The following is a 25000-nucleotide window of genomic DNA, read 5'->3' as shown; positions in this document are numbered from 1 at the left end:
GTTGATGCTAGGAAAGGAAAAGATGACATAATGCAATAAGATTCAAGACTAATAATTCCTGTGCTACCTCAAACCACAGAGAACGGAAGGTTAATTGGTTGCGATACACATGGTTATATTCGTATAATAGTTCTGTCCTATTTCATCATTGCACCTATATGAATAATAGATTTGAAATCTAATAGAAAAGAGGAGATGTGGTATCGGGCTCCGCTGTATTGATAAACTGTGGTTTAAATATATATTCAGTACTCGACAACAGTGACATGATAGATAGACCATGGTATGAGAAGAGACAACATAAGGTACAATAACAAGTGCTGAAGTGCACCGCAGCAGGGGATATCTTTAGTTGGGTGTTATAAGTTGGTGAGTACAACTAATTACAGGAAGTGGAAGTACCACAGCTATCAATATTTTTTCAAAAAACATTTAAAACACTAGAAGAAGACCTAAAAGTTCATTCTACTTACTTTTTAAGAGATCTCTGAAACAAAAAGCCTTAGTAAAATGAGTTTTAAATTCATCGAAAATTTACACCCTTTTGTTTACCTTTTTTCCTAACTCAAAACATCAATCATTTACATACATGGCATCGCGGATCACCAGCGCGATAATTCCTTATTTTTCTTCTTCTTTTGATAGTAAAATGACCAGTTCGTGTGTTGTTGTACGAACTATACTGCCAAGTCTTGTCAACCGCTGCGCTGGTGATTAGCATCATTGCCAACCAGCGACGATGCCAAATGCATCAAATGTTTTGGCAATCGACAACTCTTTCTTTTGTGTGGTTCCGACACTTAGAAGATGTTTGATAGATGGCTGGTCAACATGAAATGTCGTCAGTGATGTCGCCGTCGCGAATATTGACGAAAACTCCAGTTTGGGGATTCAGCGACCGGGATTTACCACATATGGTTACCAACTAAAAAAATACCTATAGTCCAACTCATCTGTATATATTATATTAGATTAGATTGATTATATTACATATTAGATTGAGGAGAGTTTAGTTCATAAATTTCAAAACTTATGATATTCTTCTTACATATTTTATTAGCTGTTGAATTCTGACTTGGAAATTTAAATTATGACTTTGAATAATGGGTTGAATCCCTGATCTTGGAACCAAAACTGAGTTTTGCTTTACTTTTGTTAGTTTTTCCGGTTTTGGGTCTAAATTCCCGTTTCTGTGGCCACCCTGATAATATGCAATCGAATTTCGGATAAATGATAAAACCAAAAGCAGCTATATATATATTTTTTTTATTGCAAATATGTTTGGGGTTTCTGTTAATGCAAATTAAATAAGGTCTTTTTATCTCACTTTTAGGTTGTCTTCAAGTTTTTACTAACACTATTTGTTCTTAAAATGTTACACCTCCATCTAAAACTAGATCTCATTGGGAAAGGAAAACTAACTATGTCATCGATAACCATTCGCATAAAAATCACTCTAAGCTTATAGGACACACGTTTATTGATTCAAATATTGGTACAGTCATAAAGATACACTTTTCAAACGCGGAAACCGAATATTCCATTTGTTCCGCTAACGGTTTTTGCCTTTAATAGCTTCAACGTGCTGTTTAACTCTCACATCACCATATGATACTCAATGTTTCAAAAAAAAAAAACTATCAACTGAACAGAACAAAAACCCGAACGAATCAGTTCTTCATTTCAATTCAAGATCACATCGCCCACTGGTGGTAAGTTGGAGAAATCCGAATGGCATGCGTGTAAGAGCGCTTTTTAATATAGTGTAACGATTGTAAAACCAATTTTAAATCAAAATTTTACAAACAAACGCTACAGTTTACTATAAGCGCTTAAGATAGAAGTGATCAGTGTTGGCACAACAAACTTAACACTGTTTCAAAAGTTACAAATCACTTGACAAAACTCCCACATCAGACACTTTCCTCACTAAACAGGAAACTTTTGAACTATTGCAACTTCAATAATAAGCCATTGAATAATGCCAGTCCAGAGAACAGTTACAGAAGATTTATATCAATGAAAAACACTGATTCACATAGACACCAACTCACAAACCGTTAAGATTTGAGAAACATTAGAAAATGTTAAAGGGGCAACTTTTAGAAAAGAACTTTCAATATCACGCATGGGTTTTAAATATTAAAACTCCGGAAATCAACACAAACACAAAATATTTTAACTTCAGACACAAATAAATTATTCCCAATTACGTCACATTTCGATATCAATAATGAATCATACACCAAAACTAGCCAAATGAAAAATACAAAGGGAAACACCAGTGTTAGAACCACTTTCACCAATAATCAGATGATCGCTGAAGGGTTTAGACACGAAACTCAATTTTGTATTTGGGTTCTTAATTGAACTTGAAAGAACTGTCGGCGGTTAAGTCAAACACAAAACGAAATAGAACTTTTTAGATATCAGCACGGAGTACAATAGATGAACATCATTCTAGAAAACACATGGACTATTTTTTTGTTTCTTTTATATCCATAATTATCACTACACATACCGTTACAGCTAATTTGTTTTACTTCGAACTGCGTATTATAGATTTTTCAAAACGATTTCTCATTGGATATATTGTAAATATTATTACAACTGTTATATTTTCATATCTGTTGACACATTTGCATTTTAAATAATTACTATTTAGAAAGTACTTCCCACTGAAACTTGAATTCAACTGCTTTGTCAAATTCTTTTGTCGCTTAATATTTGTTTCCTTTTTTCTTCAATTCCTTCAATGTCATTATCATTTTGAATAATCACTTTCATCTTTTTGTTCACAAGGAATGAGACCATGAGAAAAAATTATCTCTATGTCAACTATCAAAAATCATGGATGAATCACAAATGGATGAAACTGCAGAGATAGCTAGCCCATGAAGAAATTTTAAAATACACATTAATTATACACTACTGGAGCAGATGACCTCTCTCAGTATTGAAATATAAAATGCAATGGCAAACGTTTGCCGTCTTCTTGCCTCAGAAAACTCTTAACTACCGTTAGCTGTTACACTTCCACTAATCATCCAATGTACACCGTGGTCTCTCCTATTCTTTTCTCTTCGATGTCTTCAAGAGATGCCGAATCACGCCCAGCATCATCATCATTTTCATTTTCATCACCGTCGTCAGCATTGTCAGTAACACAATCATCATGCACCAGCTAACTAAGTTTGCGATCCGGTTATGTTGAAATACGCCTGAAGCTTCCTGATTCACTGCCACACTTCTCGAAAACTCTCAAAAACCCGCACTAACTAGTTATCATCAGCTTCGTCTAGTGGTCATCGTCATTAACATATTCACCTCGAATGCAGCAGAAATAGCGGAAAATAAACCGCAACCATCATTTTAAATGAATTTCAATCGGGAGAATCACTTCGAAAGCTAACATAAGATACAGTGGCATTATGTTCAACATGGGCAATGAGTCCCGGGTGTTCCAGTACAAATGTTTTTACCATAAGCCCCGTAGAATTTAGTAATTAGGAATATATACGCGCGTCTTTTTTTAAGTTACAAGCTGGTGCGTTAGATTTGATGAGTATTTAATGATGATCGATAAATTCTGGCGTTTGATAGCATGGTGGTTTATAAACCGTTAAATCTTAAAAGTAATTATACACCTGAAATAGAACAAGCCGTTATTATATTTGATTTCTTAAGTGTGCATTAAGAGCAAACTAGGCAGGAACATAGAATAGCATGGAAGCAGCAAACTAAAGTTTTGCAAAAACAGTAGCGAATTTTCAATTGTGCATACAAAATATAACACTTCCAGGTGCACTGGATTTAATTAGTAAGTTAGATGGATAGATACGTTTATATCTGTTGGTTGAAAATTTAAGAACACATTTTTGGATTACGGGATCACGGGTACACTTTACAGACTTTGAAAACATGTTTTGCATTTGTGAAATTCCACTCTTTTTTTTTGTAATACCTAACTTGAATCTATAAACCTTTCCCAAACAGTTTAAAATAAAATTAATTCGATTTAAAAACTAAGAAGAGAATAACTGTTTAAATTTTTTTACAAAACATAAGTTTACATTCCGTAACGATAGTTAGTTGGGTGGAAAAAAAAAAAAATATATATATATATATATATATATATATATATATATATATATATATATATATATATATATATATATATATATATATATATATATATATATATATATATATATATATATATATATATATATATATATATATATATATATATATATATATATATATATATATATATATATATATATATATATATATATATATATATATATATATATATATATATATATATATATATATATATATATATATATATATATATATATATATATATATATATATATATATATATATATATATATATATATATATATATATATATATATATATATATATATATATATATATATATATATATATATATATATATATATATATATATATATATATATATATATATATATATATATATATATATATATATATATATATATATATATATATATATATATATATATATATATATATATATATATATATATATATATATATATATATATATATATATATATATATATATATATATATATATATATATATATATATATATATATATATATATATATATATATATATATATATATATATATATATATATATATATATATATATGTATATATATATATATATATATATATATATATATATATATATATATATATATATATATATATATATATATATATATATATATATATATATATATATATATATATATATATATATATATATATATATATATATATATATATATATATATATATATATATATATATATATATATATATATATATATATATATATATATAATTTGGTTTGGTCTAAATAACGAAACAATAAAAAAACGAAAAGAAACAGATTTAATAAAAAAATAAATTGAAAAAGTAGATAATTTTCAAAAGAAAATTCGAAGAAAAATTAATCTAGTGAAAAACTACATATTTAAAATCGAGCTTACCTTAGGCTGATGTATTGCCATTATCTGTATCTCAAGCAGTTCCACCCCGGACCACCACTATAACGAGGTGATCTTCCTTCAGACCTTCTTCGGTTACATTGTGACAGGTGCGTTTTAGCAATTCGGTAGAAAATTCACATGGAGGAAAGGAATACAATACTCCTGTGGCTTCCGTCTCTTTGTTTAGTAGCGAAATAACTCCGGCCGCTTCCTTTTGCTTCAAATACGAAACCAGATTGCGAAGAGGACGAGTCTGAACACTAGAATCATCCGAAGAAGCAACGGAAGATGTCGAACCGGGTAATCCAAGGAAAATAGCATGCGATGAAGCAGTGGAAATCCGCTTTTGAACATCCTCCAACTTGGGTTGATCTAAACGGAGTCTCTGAGTAATACGAAGGTGATGTTTACCGTCTTCATCTTTCATGAGACTATCTACGATGTCGCTGTCACCGTCTGTAAGATGAAACTTGGCCGGAAACAATGAACTCTTCAGAATCAAAGCACCTTGCCATACAGTGGAACATTTACGCGCAACTTCTGGCAAAGTACGAGCACTGGAAAGCATTCCCGTTCTACGAGAAGAAGAATCAGAGTCAGAATCCGCAGGACTGCGACGTCGAGGCGAACGCGAACGAGATCTATCAATCCCAGGTTCGCGTGAGCCAGACCGTCTGCGTGAATCGTATTCTCCATCCGCTGGTGCACGATCCCAATCATCAGCCCCAGATCCGCGATGATGTGCTGCTCCATCACGATGGAAACCACCACGGAAACCTCCACGGCCACGAAAACCACCACGCCCACGGAAACCAGAACGTCCACCGCTATAACTGTAAGAATCTTCATACGGTGCAGCACCTTCTGGATATTCATAGTCTGGACCCCGGCGATATTCTCCACCCTCTTCAAAACCACCACCACGTTTAGGAAACGCTGGCGTTGTTCCGTTGTCGGCAAAATCGATACGAATACGGCGGTCTGGGGCTCCCAGTGGAAAACCTCGCATCTCTTTAACGGCTGCTGTGGCAGCATCAATAGAGTCGTATAAAATGAAAGCTTGAGTATCTCCTTTGTTGTATTCGATCTTCTTAATTGCCCCAAATCTATCGAATTCACGCTCCAACTGGGTTACAGAAGTCCATGCACCAAGACCGCCCACCCAAATACGTGTCGTCGGAGTGGCCTTTCCGTAGCCGATCTTGCACTGAAATTTACCAATGTACTGTCCTGACAGCTCTACTTTAGCGCGATGAGCCATATCCAGTGTCTGGTAACGAACAAAAGCAAATGCATTACCAGTGCCAGGTGGTGGACGTTTGATATCGATATCTTCAACGATACCATACTTTCCAAAAATACGACGTAATTCGTCATCGGAAATATTGATTTCTAAATTTCCAGCAAATAATGTTCTTGTAGCCAATGGATCGTCCTCTGGCTGGATATGATGCAAATAATTGGGAAACTTATCTTTTTTGTTGTCAGTTTTCTCGAACCGTGGTCGCGGCATGTAAGGACGAGGCATGTAATGATGATGTGGAGGACCTCCCGGATGCATGTGCGGCGGCCCATGATGATGCATCGGCGGTCCACGTGGCATGTATTCATGATGCATTGGAGGATGGAAATCTGGATGATGCATTCGCCCTGGTGGTGGACCGTAACCGTCATAAGGATGATGCTCAGCTCGACGTCTCTCCGGCGGCGGGACTCCAGGTGAACGGGCGTAATAGTGTCGATCATATTCCTGTGGTGAAGAAGAACGGGGTCCATGATGAAAACAATCTTTACCGATTCATAAAATAGCTACCAGAGCTATCATCGTACAAGAGAATCCGAGACTATGCATTGTTCGCTTCGCGGGCATCTTCAGGCGTCCAGAAGCAAACATATGCTAGCCGTTCATCTAAATCATACGAAATACGAATGCTACAGTCTACGATTTTTTTTGTACTCGCAAAATAATGACTCTTCAATGAATTCATCGCTTTAAGGAGCATCAAATTAACGCATACCTTGTAAGAATATCGTTCGCTTCCTCCGTCGCGGCCTGAGCGAGAGTACTCGTCCCGATGTGGGGACGCATACCGCCCACCTCGTGGGCTTGGTGACCGGGCGACTCGACGCCTCATCCTATCCGGGGAAATCCGATCGTCTGGGCTGCCCTCGTAACGGCCGATGCTTCCACGTCTCTTGGATCTGGGTGGAGAATCGCGCGATGCGCTACGTTTCATGTTACGTATCTTCACAGTAATACGATCTCTGTCGGCTGACCGGTTACTACTCATGGGCCGTCCTCATCAAATGTGTGGCCAGCTTCAGCGGGGTTTCTATGGAATAGAAAAGTCCTTTTCCGAAGCTCTGAAATAACTTAAAAAATAACGGACGCAATGGTTAAACAATGGATATCCTTTAAAATTTAATCGATCATAACATATAACATTAAGAACGGCTTTTCTAACTTAATTTCTAGTTCCAGTTTAAATCACCAAAAGATCACAAAAGAATCACCAAACACATGGGGAAAAACGGAAAGCTTAGCGGTGTGACGATGTGTAAGGACGACCTCTTTGCGGTAATTTGGTCACTCAATGTTCTGTCACTTTTAGTTCTCACGATGCTCACAACACTCATGCAGGGATGCCAGGTGTTGAGGATGAAAAATCTGGGCAATTTTGAAAAAAAGTCTGTGTATGTCTGTGCATAAGGAAAATCACAAATTTGGTACTAAACAAGAAATTAAATTTGGCGATTCGTGTGAGCGGGAGGGGAGGGGGAGAGTTTGGGGGGGGGGAAGTGTTTGTGCTATGGTCTTCGGGTTATTTTCGAGTTGAAAACTATATAACAAACACTGTTTTTTATCACGTACCATGCCGATCTTATTTTAAAAAAAAAGTTTAATGATTGATTGGTCATACCAAACAATACAAGCCAGATTTTAGTCTAATCTGCCACTTACATTTCAAATCTGATACATTAATATTGATTTTATCTGTCAAATTTTAAAGTCTGTAAAATCTGGGCACTCTCAGCAAAAATCTGGGCAAAATCTGTGTCTGACCAATATCTGGACAAAGGGTCAAAAGTCTTGGTTTTACAGACAAATCTGGGCACCTGGCAACCCAGCACTCATGCAAATACTAAATTGAGAGACGTGCGTGACGCCGGAAAAGTTGCTTCAAGAAAACAAAATGGCGTCGTACAATTTTCACTTATTTCATATTTCTTTTTCAAATTTCACAGTAATCACTGTCTGAAATCCCTTTTATATCCATCTTCGTAACTCAGAACATTATGAATTTATTTTGAATAACTTTAATTCTAACGTTAAGTACATACATATTTGAACAGGCCTTTTGAATACACCTAAATCACTTGAATTCAGATTGATTCATTTATTATGTTAACTATAACTTAACCGTCACCTTTTTCCACAATCGTAGCTTTACTTACTTTAATAGTGTTCCGGAAAGGCAAACCGTTCAACTAATTGATTCGAAGCTATTAATGCCAGCAAAGTAATCCGACGAAACCGATCCAAGTTTAGCACTTTTACTATGCACGACAGCAGAATGCCGAATGACGTTTTAGCTGCTTGAAAAATGCTCAGCAACTCAGGAACCTATGAGCGCTTGCGCTCATTTAGAGCTCACCACAGGTATCTCTTTCACATCAATTTCCGTTTACCTGTCTGCACACTAGAAGTAAATCTGGTACATAGGTACAAAAAAACTTTTCAGTGCGCGATATGAGAAAAACTTGATTTTAGAAATACTTTTTAGAAGATTTTAGAAAGTACTTTCATTTAAATATAATTCGTTAACATCATAATCAACCTTTTCGATTAAATTTTAATCGAAAGGGTTAACCGATAGCGTGAAGCGAAGTTCTCGTCTTGAATTTGCTTTAATAGTTATTTGTGGCACTTTACCATATCCTGCTTCAATCATCTGATTATGTTTTGAAATGGTTTTTATTATGCACTGCGCGCTGATAATAATTATTTATAATATTAAATAAATAATATAATATGTTCAATATATAATATAGGTATTACAGTCTATTTTGACCAGTGCACAGTATCATATCTCAAGACAAGAACGATCAGTCACATCACAGTCACGACGATTGCTTGATCTCTCTCTCTCTCTCACACACACACATACACCAAACAAATCGATACTCAAACCTTGGTATTCGAGGGTTATCGAATTGGTTTGGATGAGATTGTTCCCAAAATTATAGAGGATTACCAGAGTGTGTAGAATATTGCAGAAAAATCGGGTGTGCAGCTTATCGATATTCAATAAACATTTGCAGATAAAGTGAAATACATCATCTCTAAAATACCATGAATCAACCAATCAAGGTAAATTCTTCAATTGGTTAATTTGACTTCAATGTAGATTTCAAAGAATATTATTTCAGATTGGAATCATCGGTGGATCTGGATTAGATGACAGCCAGATTATAGAGTCACGTTCTGAAAAAGTGGTCAATACTAACTTTGGGAACCCCTCTGATGTCCTCATCGAGGGGAAAATTGCAGGCGTGGATTGTGTTCTTCTGGCACGTCATGGGCGCAATCATTCAATCATGCCTACAAATGTGAATTATCGTGCGAATATTTGGGCTCTGAAAACGCTCGGCTGTACACATGTCATTGTGTCTACCGCTACCGGTTCTCTCCAGGAGCACATTCGCCCCGGAGATATCATTATTCCGGATGGATTCATAGATCGCACAACCAAAAGAGCTCAAACTTTCTATGATGGTAATGAAATGCTTCTTGGTGTGTGCCATATTCCAATGGAACCAGCATTTTGTAAGCGCACACGGCAGGTCTTGATAGAAACGGCCAAGGAATTGGACATTGGAGTTCATGAAAATGGAACCGTAGTTACTATAGAAGGTCCAAGATTTTCAAGTAAAGCTGAAAGTAAAACTTTTCGTCAGTGGGGAGCTGACCTGGTGAATATGACACTGGTGCCGGAAGTAGTATTGGCTAAAGAAGCCGGACTTTGTTATGCCGCTATTGCGATGGCCACGGATTATGATTGCTGGAGGGAATGTGGCGAAAATGTCAACGTAGCTGATGTTTTGGCTACGTTCAAGAAGAATGTAACCAAAGTTACTGAATTGATAACCGCTGTCATTCCAAAAATTGCTGCTATTGACTGGAGTGATACCATCGATGAATTGAAAAACACGGTCAATGGCAGTATCATGCTACCTCATTCAAATTAGGAGCTTATCCGAAAATTAAATCTAACACTTCTATAATATAATAAAAAAAAGAAACGTTTTCTTAATGGTAAGGGCTATCCCAAAGTGTCATATTTGTGTGTGTCTGTAACTACCTAGTCAAATTCGAAACAAAAATTGATTTGAATATCTGACTAAATGTGTGAAAAGTTTATTTTCTGAAGTGCACAAGTTGATGTCATCTTGAATAAAAGAAAACTATGTAGATTGATTTAAGCTTCCTATATATTACAATCCTTCTAATTGAAGCTTGATAAGCTTTTTCTGGGGTAAGTCTACGGGATTCAGAACTTTGGTGATAAGGCCTGTAGCAACAGTCATGCCATTCTCTCGGATTGTAAAACTTTGCCCGGATGACATCACCATTTGTCGGAGTAATGTTAATCGAATAGATCCGTGATCGCCTGGCATCAGCATTTCCTGCCCTACGAGATCAACTCGACAAGGCACATTCCATGTTTTGCTAAATAGCTGTTGAATGTATTTAGACGTTAAGGGTTTCGAGCGACCGCCTTCATTCTTGGCTAGCAAATAAATAGTACTCTCAAAGTGGTTCGAAACTCTTTCGCTGCCAGCAGCACACAACAGCATGCCTCTTTGAACGCTTGTTATTTTTACATTTCTCAGGAGAGCACCGATATTGTCTCCTGCTTGAGCTTGGCCAACGTCTTTCTTGAATACTTGAACACCTCCAATAGTTGTTTTAATTTGCTCATCGAAACCTAACAATTCGGATTCATCGTTTTTCTTAATTATTCCTCGTGCAATGGTTCCCACTACAACTGTTCCTCTTCCAGGAACCGTGAAAGCGTTGTCAATCGGAAGAAGAAACGGAGAAGTGATATCACGTGTTGGAGTCGGAATGTAGTCATCGATAGCATCCAGAAGCTTTCGAATTGCGGGTTCACCCAACTCCGAAGAATCACCTCGAAGAGCTTGCAAAGCCGAACCTATAATCACAGGACTAGATATACCGTCGAAGCCAAAATCGGTAAGCAATTCCCTCAATTCAATCTCAACCAATTCTAAGACTTCGTTGTCCACCTGATCTGCCTTGTTGATAAAAACGACAATTTTGTCAACTCCAACTTGTCTGGCTAGTAACAAATGCTCTCGCGTTTGCGGCATTTGGCCATCAGTGGCTGCCACCACAAGAATAGCGCCATCCATTTGCGAGGCTCCCGATATCATATTTTTAACGTAATCGGCATGGCCCGGGCAGTCCGTGTGAGCGTAGTGTCTCTTTTCTGTACTGTATCCGATATGGGCGGCATTGATCGTAATTCCTCGAGCCTTTTCCTCGGGCGCTCGATCGATCTGATCATAGGGTATGTATGCTGCACGCCCTTCTTTCGAAAGAATCTGAAGAAAAAATCAAATAATAGAAAATGTTATTCGTCTTTTGAAACTACATTCTAACACATTCTGTGAAAGTGAAAAGCCGCAAACTGGCCCTGTAAGTGTAATAATGAAAAAAAATCGTCAATTGCCATTTAGCTTTATAGGTACTTCAGGACAGAATGCGAATAATCAAATTGTTGATTGAACTTGAAATTTCTAATTTATGGATCTGAAGTTCTTTTACTTGTTAGAAATCCACTGAGCAGAGCAGAGTACAGCATCCATGTTTTCACTCAAATTCTGTCTGAATTAGGCTAGCACGCACCAGGAATTAGATTCTATCTACCTATCTTGAGCACGCACAGCTTGTGAGTAGATGCTACAGGCGAGCTGAGTTTTCCATTGATCGCGACTCTGGCGACGAACTTATTAATTAATTGGACATTTTGCATCATGGATCATCACCGAATCAAAAGTTGAAAGTTTTACATTTAACATTCGTATAAACGGTTGATATGTTTTGATCAATCTATAAGTGTACAACCTACCTTGGTGATAGCAGCCGTCAACGTTGTTTTACCATGATCAACATGCCCGATGGTTCCCACGTTGCAATGATTCGAGGGTAGATCCCCGGACACTTTTGTGCTCAACCATCTAACTTTTGGTGCTTCGCATGTCTGAGCCGTAATTAATACTTTATGAAACACAGACGATTTCTGGAAATTCCGCAACAAGGCTCGCGTACGGGTTATATATGGTAATATGGAAACCATGTCTATTGTTTTTTAAATTAAAAGTTAAGCTTTACATAAGATTTTTGTCTTTATGTTATTAAATTTTATTCTTCTTCTTCTTCTTTCTACTGCTGGACTGCCTGCACTGAACCCAAAATCACACTTAAAAAACACTAGACGATTCACTTAAAAGTGAGAACTCAGTGAATTTCTTCATTTCAAGTGGCTCATGTACATTTCACTTGCCTCTCACTTAAGTTTTAAGTGACCGAATCGATATTCACTTACTCATCACTTGAGTTTCAAGTGACCGACACTGAATGTCTCCGATGCTCACTTGAAATTCACTTGACAGGTCACTTAAGCCAATATTCACCTGTCCGTCACTTAAAATTCAAGTGATTTTTGTCATAGCGAATGTTAACAATGTCGGTATTGATTGTTTTATTGTTGTTTGGAAAAGAAACAACAGAGGTTTGTTGAAGTTGGTAGGCGCATGCAGAATTAGAGTAATTTATATGTTTTTAAGCAATTATATTTTTCCATAGATCGACAGGAACATCGTGTGAATCGGATAACACGTCCTTATAGTGACCTTTTTCAAGCAATCAGGTTTCGGATACGTTTTCCGATGGTGATTTATTTTGAAAAAATTCAAGTGCAGCGAAATAAAAGTAAGTATCATGCAAACCAATAGACTATCGTTAAAATGTAATTTTTTTCATTTTTATTTCAGAAAAGTCAACCAGATTGTCTCGTCAAAGTGAAGAAGTTGATTATTTTCGCAAACCGAAACTTCTATTTCGATCCAAATAAATATGAAAAAATGAGGATTTTAAAAGTTGTATTTTTTAAAATAAATAATTGTTTTGAATAAACAAATTTGATTCATGTTTGATATTCCGAAATTTCCCCTTAAAAGCACTATAACTGAAAGATATTAACGACCTGAGCAAACATTTGATATTCACTTTGCCACTCACTTGAAATTCACTTGATTGGTCACTTAAGTGATTTTCACTTGACGGTCACTTAAAATTCACATGAATTTACGTATGGCCGAAATTCACTCTAGATGTCACTTACCTTTTAAGTGAAAATTATTTTCAGTGTGCTGTTGGGCTGCAGTCCAATGGGTGTAAGGGCCCGTGGCTGAGACTATATGCCCTTCTACCATTCGTTGCACTAAGCTACAAATTCATTTTTGCTTTGCGTACGAAGTCTACGATTTGTTTATAGTGCTGGACGTTCTTGGATTTGAATAGATCTGGGATGTTTGTGTATATGCTTCCAAAGTCGTACTGCAATCTCAAAGTTGTGAACCTGGGACATTCTATTATTACGTGGTTAGCAGTTTCTGGTACTGAGCATGTTTCACAATTAGCATCATCAACGATTTTCATCTTCGCTAACCAATATTTTGAATAATCGTGAGTGGCCATTAAACGGTTCAAGAGACGAATATCACGACCATCCATATCTTGACCAATAAACCATGGAATTTTTGAAAACACTGGTTGAATGGAGAAGAAGATCTTCCCCTTATCTTCTGAATATGTTTTGTACCAGCTGTCTGTTTTTTCGGATAAGGATCTTTTGAAAAATAGCATACTGTCCTTCAGCATTAGGTGATTATCATATACGCTAGAAGACTGGAGACCGTGCTTCGCCAGACCATCTGCAATCTCATTGCCTTGAATAGAAACATGACTGGGTATCCATTGAATTGCCACTTGGTGAAGCGCGCAGGCCCGAAGAATATCAATTAAAATCTTTTCGTCCTCCTTGGAATCCTGTGCGGTTTGCAGCATGAGACATGATGCTTTGGAGTCTGTATAAATAACCGAACGGTCCAATGACTTTTCCTCGATAATGCGTGTAGCTTCTCTGATTGCAATCAGCTCCGCTGAAGTGATGCTCGTTTCTTTGCCTAATACCATGGACAGCCGATGTCTGATATTTTCGAAATACACACCTATGGTGCATTTTGAGCCGTCTTTCGATGCATCCGTGAACACACGTCCTCTTCCGTTGTTTCTGCCGTTCATGACGCATAGAGCTAGCTGTTTGGCCCTTGCCGGGTTCGTGTTTTGTTTCGCCGTCGTTAAACCCTCCAATTCATGGAATATTTCGACAGGTTGCAAAAGGTCAGATTTTACAATCGGTTGAATGCTGCCAAAAATTTCTTTGTGTGCCCAATACATCTGTTCTTGATAAGAAAACTTTTTCCAGTGGTTCCTGTCTTCTGGGAGCTCTACATTTCTCAACTGTTTAGCTACGACGTTGTTATGGGAGAAATGTCTGCAGATTTCCTTACATGCCACAAATTCTTGCTTAACCCTACAGGCTCCTGACCACTGAGAGCGACAATCACGTTTCTTGGAGTGGATCTTGACAGTCCAGTAGCTTTTCTCAGGCACTGATTGTTAAGAACAGCGAGCATATTGCGGTTTGTGATACTGGAGTTGTTGTAAATCGAACAGTTTTGTTCCATGGTGGATCTTAAAAGCGCCGTATGAATTTTGAGCATTGCTTGCGGATGCGCACCATGCTTGATCCCACTTAGAACCTTCACCATGTTCAGTCGGTCCTGAACCTTTGATCTGAGCTCCTTAATGTGTATACCAAAGTTCAGAAAGCGGTCAAAAACTACTCCCAAGTATTTGTGGTTTCTAACTGTTTCCACCCTGGTGCCGTTTATAGAAATATTGAGCTCTTTGTGTCCATGTTGAAACAACAAAGCTTTCGTTTTCTCCGGGTTGATAGAAAAATTCAGAGACCTTGCAGTATTGGTAAAGGTGTCCAAGTATGCTTGCCCTAGCTCATTGAGCGAGTCGATGTTTTTCGCCCGTATTAGGATGCCAAAGTCATCAGCGTACTGTACTAGCTCGGTTTCGGAGTTTTCATTACTGTGCAAATCGATGGTGTAGATGTTGAAAAGTGTGGGAGACAGAACATCACCTTGCGGGAGCCCGTTGTTTATGGTTCTAGAAATTGTTTTGCTACTCGTGTGAAAGACGATTTGTCGATTATTTAAGAAGGAAATTGTCCATAGCATTATATCCAGAGGGACCCCTATCCTCAGCAAGATTTCTTCAAGTTTATCCAATCTAACTGCATTGAAGGCGTTGGTCAAATCGATGCAGATTAACGCCGTGAGAAGATTAAGTCGTCTACTCTGTTTTACCCAGTTGAGAACGAAGCTCACACATGTATTAGTGGATAAGTTCTTACGAAATCCGAAGGAGGTGTCCGGTAAAATTCGTTTTTCCTCAAGAAATTGTTGAAGGCGTTCTAGAACTGCTGAGTTGGCTAACTTCGTTATTGCTGGAACAAGAGAAATTGGGCGTTTCCCTGCAAACGTACTTTGATCGCGACCCGGCTTGGGAATCGCTATCACTTTAATAACTTTTAGGTTCTTGTCGATGGTACTCTTTCTCCACATTGCATTTAAGAGACAGATTAACTTCTCTGTAAGCTCACCATTTAGATGGGATAGAAATTCGTAAGAGAGGTTGTCTTCCCCTGGGGCTGATGACTTTTTCTTTTTCGCTAGAATTCTATGCCAGATCGTTTTATCCAATAAACTATCTCTTGTGAAAGTTGTAGGGTTTACAAACGGTTGCGGGTCATGTGGACCAAAATGTGTGTCTAAAAATTGTTCAGCTAAAGATTCGTCGTCATTCAGGATGTTATTTTCTTTTTTGAATACTCGTTTGCCAGTTAGTCGACCCACCTTTAACCAGAGTTCCTTGGAACTAACAAATGGTCCGATTTCATTCGGGAATTCTTCAAACTTAAATTTTATTCAAAGTTCAAAATAACATTATTTCACGCTGATTCTGACAAACTCACTTTTATTTTTAAAAAACGCAACATGTAGGTACTACACTGAATCAAAATCGATACTTCTAAACTACATGCCGATTCATTTGATAAGTTTACAAGCATATATACATCCTCACATACATAACACATTTTTGTGTTGATTTAAAGAATGACGTCGTTTAAAAGGGTAACGTCAATGACATGCATTTCGAGAGCAATACGATAAAAACAGCAGAGCAAACGTGGCTTTGCTCTCACTATTTTCATAATACATCAGTATTTATCACGTTCTGCGGCGTTCAAACGACTGTGCAACACATTTTGAACGACTGTCTCGGATACAAAGAAACTCCGTAAAAGGAATACAATATCAAGGAAGTGTTCTTGAAATCTGAAAAATCGTTTATAAAGTATTTTAAAAAAAGTGTAATGTCTACAAACTACTGAAGAAATTAATGTCACTAGACACGAATGCCACAAGGTGGAAAAGTGTCATAAACAAACCAAAAAAAAAGTATTTATCATAGTAGAGTTACTATTAAATGAAGATAATATTATTTCTTTTTCGAATCAGTTCGATGATTCGTGAATTGTCTATAGATCTTTCTTCAATGATCCACCTATAGGTGGATTTAATATATCAAATCTTTACAGCATTTATAAATCAAGAATAGACCCGAATAACCCGGGTGGTTAAAAGGTCTCAAATAAATTATAATAATAATTTACTGCATTTACTCATCTATATTGCGCCTTTATTTATGCAATGTAAGCGCAGAGATGCTTATTATTTCCATTCATGAATCAAGAGGTGTCCTGAAAAATCCGTTGTCCTGAGTTTTGACAAAATCACCTGGCACCCCTGAGCTTCACCCAGATCTAAAGATATTTTTTCTGCAAAAATGAGTTCTAGTTTAACGGGAATTGTTAATTTTTTTTTTTCGTGAGACTGTGCTTCAAAAGTAAACAAAGCCAAGCACAGATTCATATTTTCATACTTTTCACATTTTGGTCTAATTAAATTATATTGTAAAGTTAAACCGGCTGTTTGTTTATAAATCTCTATAGCAAAATCCTTATCGAATAGGTAGCGAGCTTTAGTCATAGTGCAGATCTGCTTGGGTTAGTTAACTAGTACGGGAAGCTCACTTGCGGTGAAAAACTAAACACAATGGTTGATTCTAATTATATTGAAATTAATGAAATAAAAGGATTTATCACTTTCCTACAAAGTGTAAGTAGAATATTTGTTGAATATTAGTTTTTTTTTCAATATTTGATTCAAAAACTCAGTATGATTTATTAAAAACCTCTTCAATGGATTGTTTGAAGCCAAGGTCAATAACTGGCTCAGAACCGTGTCATGAACAAGCATATATGAATGAAGAACAAATTACAAGCATCGGAGAGGTTGTTTCATGGCATTAAACTTGTTTAATAGTTCCATCAAGTAACATAAAGATGTGGCATACTTATATAGCGGTGTCGTTTTTTTTTGTTTCAGATTGACTGGTTCGATCCATGGCTAATCGGACTGATTACGTTTCATATTTGCATTTTGTCAACCACTCTCATGACTAGGAATTGTGGAAATTTTCAAGTATTCTTGTTCTTAATTTTGTGTAAGTTGATTTGTTTTTTTTTTTTGTTTAAGATAAGTAAAATATTCAATCCAATCTTCACTCTGTTTTCTTAGTGTTGATGGTTTACTTCTCAGAAAGCATCAACGAGTACGCTGCTGACAACTGGAGGATCTTTTCAAAGCAGCAATACTTCGACGATAAGGGTTTGTTCATATCGATCGTATTTTCGGTACCAATTTTATTAAACTGTATGTTAATGGTGGTAAGTTTTCTTCAAATGATTATCAACCTAGCAGGGTACCACTTGTGTCTTTTTGAAAAATTATACATTTTTTATTTAATTTTAGGGAAGTTGGTTGTACCAGTCAACCCAGCTAATGACCCGTTTGAAAACTGCCCAGTTAAGGCAACAAATACGACAATCTAATAGTCGCCAAAGGATACGACAGGAGAGATTAGAATGAATATGAAATGGTTGCAGAATCTTCGTTTCACCGTCACTATTTGTGGCGCAAAAGGTGTGTCTATTTAAATACCAATACATACTATAACTATTGCAATCCTCTGATAACTAGGTGTTGCACGTTAAGCATCAGATAGAAATTTTCAGGAGAACCACAAATTAAAATGCATTCGAATGATTTTTTAGTTTCCTTTTCATTGTTGGATGATCGGTGTGCGCTATTTGATTTTTTATACGTTCGTTCTTCACATTTCGTTAATATGAAGAAATTCCAATCGCTAGTTTTGTTTTAAAAGTTGATTTTCTGTGTCATATTCGATGCGCCAATGCATCGCTAAAAAAGTGATTAAACACCGTCTGGAATAGCGTTAGAACACACGTTCAACACAGATAACAGTAGTACTTTATAATAGTCGAAATCAATTTTCAAAATAAGAGAAATGGAGTAGAGTAAGTAGCGCACTGCGGAAAAAAGTAAATTATGTAGTGTCAAGCTTTATCGTTTAGCCTGTTAAGAAACGCTTTTGAAAGTTTTATTTGAATATATTAGACAATTGTAAAAGTGTAAACTGCTTTACTAAATATGTGAAATAACACTCTAAAATAGGAACGGTTGTCGAAACTGACATAATAAACTATAATATCAACGTGGTTGAATAAATAGTTGCAGTGTTATTTAGGTATTTATAATATGGAAAAGCGGTCAGCGAAAGTATTTCTACAAGAAGCATATTAAAACAAACATTCCGAATATTCCTTACTTCATTTGTTTTTTTTTTGTTTTTCGTGTACTTAACAACGTTTAACAACCAAGTGGGAATAACGGGCTAGAAACACAGAAAAATTGAAATTAAAGCTGCAAGAGTCGACTATTATCGCACCCAATTTTACTTCGGAAGTCCGGACTCCCAAAAAACTTTCGACAAAGGAAAATTGAGTACCAGATTGTCGGAAGTCAGTGATCTACTGTAAGTCATCCAACGACGTTTTTAAAGAGTAATTTTAAATCACAATACAATGAGACAATGATTTTGAAAGTAAATCATATGGTCGTATGGCTCTGTTGCTGCCTGCGAGAACGATTCCAAAAACTGTCGAACTAACAGAAGTACAAGCATTTTTAGTTTTCCGATGTATGCTGTCGGTAGCTGACCCTCGGCAAGTTACATGTTTTTCCATGTTTTTGCTAATTTTTGCTATTTGAAAATTCAAATCCAGACGACAATCGTAAATTTAGATAACATTGAAAATATCATCAATGTGCATATATGTTTCATTCACGACTGTAAGGAAGCTGTAGTTAAGCCTAGTCCACACTAGGAGACGGTTCGTCTCGAGACTCTCTCAGCGTCTCCCATTTTCTTCGGGAGACACTGAGACCGTCTCAGGTTTCCAACAACAACAACAGACAACAAAATTCGTCTCATAACAAAAATCGCAGTTCATGTTGCCTAGTGTGGACTAGGCTTTAGGAAGAAAATGGCTGCACGTTTATAAGGTTGTTTCGGATCCATTGAATGTTTTGTTTCATGTATTCTGTTAACAGCAAACAAAGTAAGATTTTTTTTATTAAAATCTTTATAATATGGGAAACATGACCTTACATTAATTAGTTTAGAAATTGCTACAAATGTTAGACATTAGATTGTTTTGCGTTAAGAAATCTAAAAATAGTGTAATTTTTAACAAATTTAGTAATTGTTCCTTTTATATATGTATGTATGTATATATACTTCTTTTAGTTCGTCTTGACTAGTGATTTTACCTGCAAAATAAAGTACCTCATTCTGTAGTCGTTATTGCAAGTAATAACTTTCTGTATATGGATTTATTTTCTGATTCTCTCGTATGCAGCTTGTAGTTTACGAGCAGTACAATTGATCACAACATGTTTCTGTTAGACACAGGTCGCTGCTCCGTTGCCATTGCTCTTGGTTGTCTTTGGTTGCCCATTCAAATCAAAGTCGCGACTTTTGGAGCATATTTCACAAATGCGTTTAGTTGCAGGGTTCAAAAATGTGCAAAATTTACAATTCCATTCATTTGCTCCACCCGCTGTATCTTTCGAACTCACATCTTGAGGATTGATGATGGTTACACCAGCGGTATCGAAGCTAGTTGTCTTTTTCTTACCGGAGAGTGACGCCGACGGTTGATGGTTGGAGTTGTTATGATTGACAAGAATTCCTCCCCCGCTGCTGTTGCTTGTTGTGCCATTGTCTTTATTAGATGTTGTCGATATCTTACGGGTGATTGAATTTCGCCGGCTGCTGCTTGCAGCATTAATGGTGCTCGTTCCAGAATGGCTGGAATGATTCGTCGCTTGGCTATTGTCTGTGTGATTATTGTTGACCAATTTGGACAAATTTTGAACTGGCAAAGATTTCTGGTGACTTCGAGCGATTAAATCATTGCATTCATTGTCACGTGCGTATAGTGTTCCACTAGCTTGGCTTTGTCTCGTAGAAGACCCTCTGATCCCATCATTTTTGTCGGATTTCTTTATTTTATCTTTGCTATTTTGTGCAAGATTACTAGTACGACTTGTTTTACCTTCATGGTAATTTACATCTTCGTCTTCCACTAAAATATCACCTCGTTCTCCTAGATCCTTGCTATAACCTTGTTGTTCTAATTTTTGGTACACAAAATTCCACGATTCGTAGGAACCAATACCATCTTGTTTTTTGCTGGAAATTAGCTTACTTACATTGTTTGCTCTCTGATATGCCCCAGCCTGAAGCTGTTCGTCTTCATAGCTATCAAAATCCGATTGCCTAGAGTTTCGAGATGTTTGATGCTGTAGGAGTCGGTGCTGCCGTTCTTGAAGCGTTTTCGGCAGCATTTCACTCTCAAATCCTCTAATCAGTTCAGATTTCTTCCGTTCTTTCTTGGGCTCATCATTAGAATCGATATAAAATAGTTCTTCAGCAGCATGCTTCGCCTCACTACCACGTCTTGTTGAAGAAACATCAAAATCGTCGTAAGATTTTTTCTTGCTCAAAATCGAAGTCATAGGCCGCGTATCTGGCTGTTCCAAGTTGTGGTCCAAATACATGTCCTTCGTATGCCTGGGAATTCCGTGTCCTTTACTCAAGCTGCGTTGAGGTTGGAAAGGAGATATCTGTGGAGGAAAACTATTCATTTCTAACTGCTGATTAAACTGTTCGGTTCCATTCTGCTTCCCGGCCATATTTCCGTTCATATACGGACTCAAATTCGTTGAAAGTTGGTATGGAAGGGGATAACGATTTCCCGATACGTTGTACGCGTGATTATTGTATGCCATTCCACAGCCATCAACTGCATCGTAAGTCACACTCGGCGCTGCCATTCCCATTGGTCCACCATAGTGAGAAGCTGGCGAGACATTATAGTCGTGTGGCTGATCGAGTGAATGCCTTTGCATACATGCGGTCAAATTGTACATGGATGCCGAGGGAACTTGGTAATGTTCTAATGATTTAGAATGAGGCAGCGGAGGTGGAGGATGATGAGGATTCGTAGGCTGAGGAGGATGGTTCGGTAGGTAATTTTGAAACTGAGAATGATAGCTATATGGTGGTTGATTCGGGATGCTGTACGGAGTAGAATTGTATACAGGTTGTGCTCCAAAAAACGACATTGTAGCTTGTTGTACTGGTGGCATAGGTAGCACAGGGTTCATAAACTGTTGGGGTGGCATCAGCGCATGGCAATACGGATGGCAGGTGTTATACGAACTACTCGTTGCTGATTGCAGATTGCCGAACTGATCTAAAAATACACATTCAAGACGAGTTAATAATCAAAATTAAAACATGCTGTAATTTGGCTTTAATTTTTATGCAAACGATCTCAACATCTATATGGCTATAAAAGTGCATAGACTGACGCATTGTTGCAGGGAACAGACATAATAAATACAAACCTGTAAAACTTATACTTTCCCATCGAACAATCTGTGCTTACTGATCGGCTTTACTTATACAGTAAACGAAAAATGAAATAACCCTGTAGTTTTTCACCGAATTTTCAACTTGTAGAGCTCGTTTATCAGTTATTTTTTATGACCGAGTGACCCTTATTGCGTAAAGCCGTCCATTGTCTATGTGACAAATATGTTTACTGAATAATCCCAAACAGTTGCTAGTGCTAGGTATTAAGTACCGAAATACCTCAATATTTACCGAAAACCTTGTTACTATTTCAAGTCAGCGTCTGTATGTCAAATATTATTCGCTATGTTCGATGATTTTTGCCGAACAAACCTTGAAGGTCCAATAAACAACTAGTCGGCAAAATATACCATCAAGTCACCATTCACCGCCCAGACACCATTTACCGCCCAAAATCACCCTTTTGTGTGTATTTCGAAAAAAGTGGAATTTTTTCTCCAAAAATAAGACCTGTGTTCTGTGTCGGCATCATTGTTTGACCATTTCACTGAAAAATCAGCACTTAATTATGCTAACTATAGCCAGAAATAAAATATTTGGTTTTTCGTTTCCGGTCAAATTATTGAATTCGACGCCTGTTAGCGAACTAAGCATAACTGTGCTCCTAGGGAAAAAAGGGGTTTTGTTTACTAAATAGTACCTATTTGTCCTACAATCGACTTGAAATGATAGTTTCATTTTTGTAGAATAGATTTGCATCGGAAAATTTTCGATTTTTTCAATAGTTGTTGTTTTTTGAAGCGTTTAGTGATAGGCGGTAATTGGTGTATAAATAAAAGTGTGGGTTCCTAATTACCGGTCACGCACAATTTATTTGTTTTTAACGCATGTATTGTGTCAAAAGTGTAAATTGTAAGAAGCATTTAGTTTGATTACGTTAGAAAATGATGTTTTATCGCTGAAAGTAACCGATTACTTGAGGCTGTTTGCCGGGAATCATCATTTTGTCAGTCAACGCACTTTGTACAAATTTGTACAAAATTTGCGGGAAAGATTTCACAAAATGTATTCTCTCAAGATCCAAAATATGGTTTTGACAGCTCGTTACATGGACAATATTAAAAAGAACAGTTTCCGTGTTGTTAGATAGTTTTTCCTTAAGAAAACATTGTCGATACCCGAAAAAGTCGAGTGGGCGGTAATAGGGCCAGTTGAACACCTCAACGTTTAGTTAATTATTTTTAAAAGCGTACATTTTTCGCATTCCACTAATTTTTTTATTTAAAGTAGAGCAGTTTTGAGATGTATTGGAAAAGAAAGCGAATAAAAATCTGCTGTCGTATTTTTATTACACATGTTTGAAGTTGAAAAACCGCTTAACTGGGCGGTAGATGGTGACATGATGGTAATACCGAAATCGTGGTTTCTCGACTATTGTGTATATAAATAACGAATTAATATTCTAGGAAAAGCATTAATTATTCTTGCCTTGTCATATGCAAAAACCTTCTAACCTGAATTATTTAAAAAAAAACACTCATGAAACAGTCTAGAAATAAGGTACACCGGGGCAAGTGCAAACGGATTTCACAATAGTTCAACGTGGTTCAACTTTCACATGTCCTAGAAAAATATGTATATGTTCAAAAATTATCAATTATCTTTCGTTGCATCACTAAAATAGTTATTAACAAATTCCCGTTGAAAGTGAAAAATTTAAAAAATGTTGGTAAAAAGCAACGGACCCCTGTGAAAAAATTCCTAAGTTTGCACTTACCCCGTTTATGGGGGCAAGTGCAAACGCAATACTTTTTCCAAACTAATTCACAGATGCGTCAGTGTATCGGTCCTAAAAGGAATTTAATACATGTTTCGGAAAGATTTATCAACTTTTATTATTATATTTGCTGTTTTCCTGTTCCAGTTGTTTTAAGTAAAAGACCTTCATTTACCAAGGCATTACGGAATTTTTAAAATCTGCTTCAGATACAACACTTTGGATACCCCTTCTGACCATTCTAATATAATGCTTAACTATTTTGGAGAATAATTTTCTGAAATGGCTGATGTTTCATGGCTTAAAGGTGTGTTTACACTTCCCCGGTAGTGTGGTTTGCACTTGCACTATTTTTTAATTTTTTTTTTGTAACAGAGAAAAGTTGATCGTTTGCACTTGCCCCGGTGTACCTTAAATTTTTTACACAACAGAAAAATTAAAACTTGTTCAACTTCAAACATGTGTTATAAAAAACGATTGCAGATTTTTATTCATTACAAAAATTACAAAATAAATAACTTAACTTGCGGATGCTTAGCTGGCCCTTTTACCATTCAATCGACTTTTTCCAGTACCGATAATGTTTTCTTAAGGAAAAACTATACGTCTATACCACAAGACGGAAACGAATAATTTCCTTGTAAGCAGCTGTCAACATGTATTTTGGATCTGCATTTTGGGAATTTTTTCAGCGAATTTAGTTAATTTTGAACAAAGTGCGATGACTGACAAAATGATGATTCCTGGCAAACAGGCTCAAGTAACCGGTTAATTTTAGCGATAAAACAAAATGATGTTTAACTAAATTTTAGTAAATAATTTATTAATTTAACTAAATGCTACTTATAACTTACCCATTCGACTCTTAACAGGCTACAAAACAAAGAAATTGTGAGTGACCGGCCATTAGGAACCAACACTTTTGTTTACATACCAATTACCGCCGGTCACTAAACGCTTCAACTTCCAAAACAACAACTAATGAAAAATTCGAAAATTTTCCAATGCAAATCTATTTAACGAAGATCTTTACATGTCAATGCTAAATAGGTCAAATATGTACTATCTA

General features: G+C 36.4%; 5 protein-coding genes across 5 annotated transcripts; 2 read left to right on the top strand and 3 right to left on the bottom strand.

The window, feature by feature from the left end:
• Nucleotides 1-1462: 1462 nt before the first annotated feature.
• Nucleotides 1463-8651, bottom strand: LOC129751667 (RNA-binding protein spenito). The gene is made up of 4 exons (XM_055747310.1): nt 8513-8651; nt 7075-7429; nt 5057-6806; nt 1463-3647 (listed from the first exon to the last, which is right to left on the bottom strand). Exons 2-3 carry the CDS (start codon nt 7345-7347, stop codon nt 5088-5090), a joined length of 1992 nt encoding a protein of 663 aa, XP_055603285.1. The 5' UTR covers nt 7348-7429; nt 8513-8651; the 3' UTR covers nt 1463-3647; nt 5057-5087.
• Nucleotides 8652-9222: 571 nt separating this feature from the next.
• On the top strand, nt 9223-10531 carry LOC129751668 (S-methyl-5'-thioadenosine phosphorylase). Its single transcript, XM_055747312.1, has 2 exons — nt 9223-9428; nt 9488-10531. Exons 1-2 carry the CDS (start codon nt 9411-9413, stop codon nt 10304-10306), a joined length of 837 nt encoding a protein of 278 aa, XP_055603287.1. The 5' UTR covers nt 9223-9410; the 3' UTR covers nt 10307-10531.
• Nucleotides 10532-10545: 14 nt separating this feature from the next.
• LOC129751666 (elongation factor Tu) lies at nt 10546-12541 on the bottom strand. The gene is made up of 2 exons (XM_055747309.1): nt 12214-12541; nt 10546-11686 (listed from the first exon to the last, which is right to left on the bottom strand). The coding sequence occupies exons 1-2, from the start codon at nt 12439-12441 to the stop codon at nt 10553-10555; spliced, it is 1362 nt and encodes a 453-aa protein (XP_055603284.1). The 5' UTR covers nt 12442-12541; the 3' UTR covers nt 10546-10552.
• A 4646-nt stretch (nt 12542-17187) lies between these two features.
• On the top strand, nt 17188-18939 carry LOC129754793 (transmembrane protein 18). The gene is made up of 4 exons (XM_055751032.1): nt 17188-17464; nt 17735-17852; nt 17927-18075; nt 18161-18939. The coding sequence occupies exons 1-4, from the start codon at nt 17402-17404 to the stop codon at nt 18275-18277; spliced, it is 447 nt and encodes a 148-aa protein (XP_055607007.1). The 5' UTR covers nt 17188-17401; the 3' UTR covers nt 18278-18939.
• An 871-nt stretch (nt 18940-19810) lies between these two features.
• Nucleotides 19811-24989, bottom strand: LOC129754792 (protein tamozhennic-like). The gene has a single exon (XM_055751031.1). It carries the CDS (start codon nt 21959-21961, stop codon nt 20174-20176), a length of 1788 nt encoding a protein of 595 aa, XP_055607006.1. The 5' UTR covers nt 21962-24989; the 3' UTR covers nt 19811-20173.
• Between the last annotated feature and the right edge of the window lie 11 nt (nt 24990-25000).

This window comes from Uranotaenia lowii, chromosome 3 (genome assembly GCF_029784155.1).
Source record: "Uranotaenia lowii strain MFRU-FL chromosome 3, ASM2978415v1, whole genome shotgun sequence".
In the NCBI taxonomy this organism is placed as follows: Eukaryota; Metazoa; Arthropoda; class Insecta; order Diptera; family Culicidae; genus Uranotaenia; species Uranotaenia lowii.
Note: the sequence above shows the minus strand (reverse complement) of the source record. Positions and strands in the feature narration are given on the sequence as shown.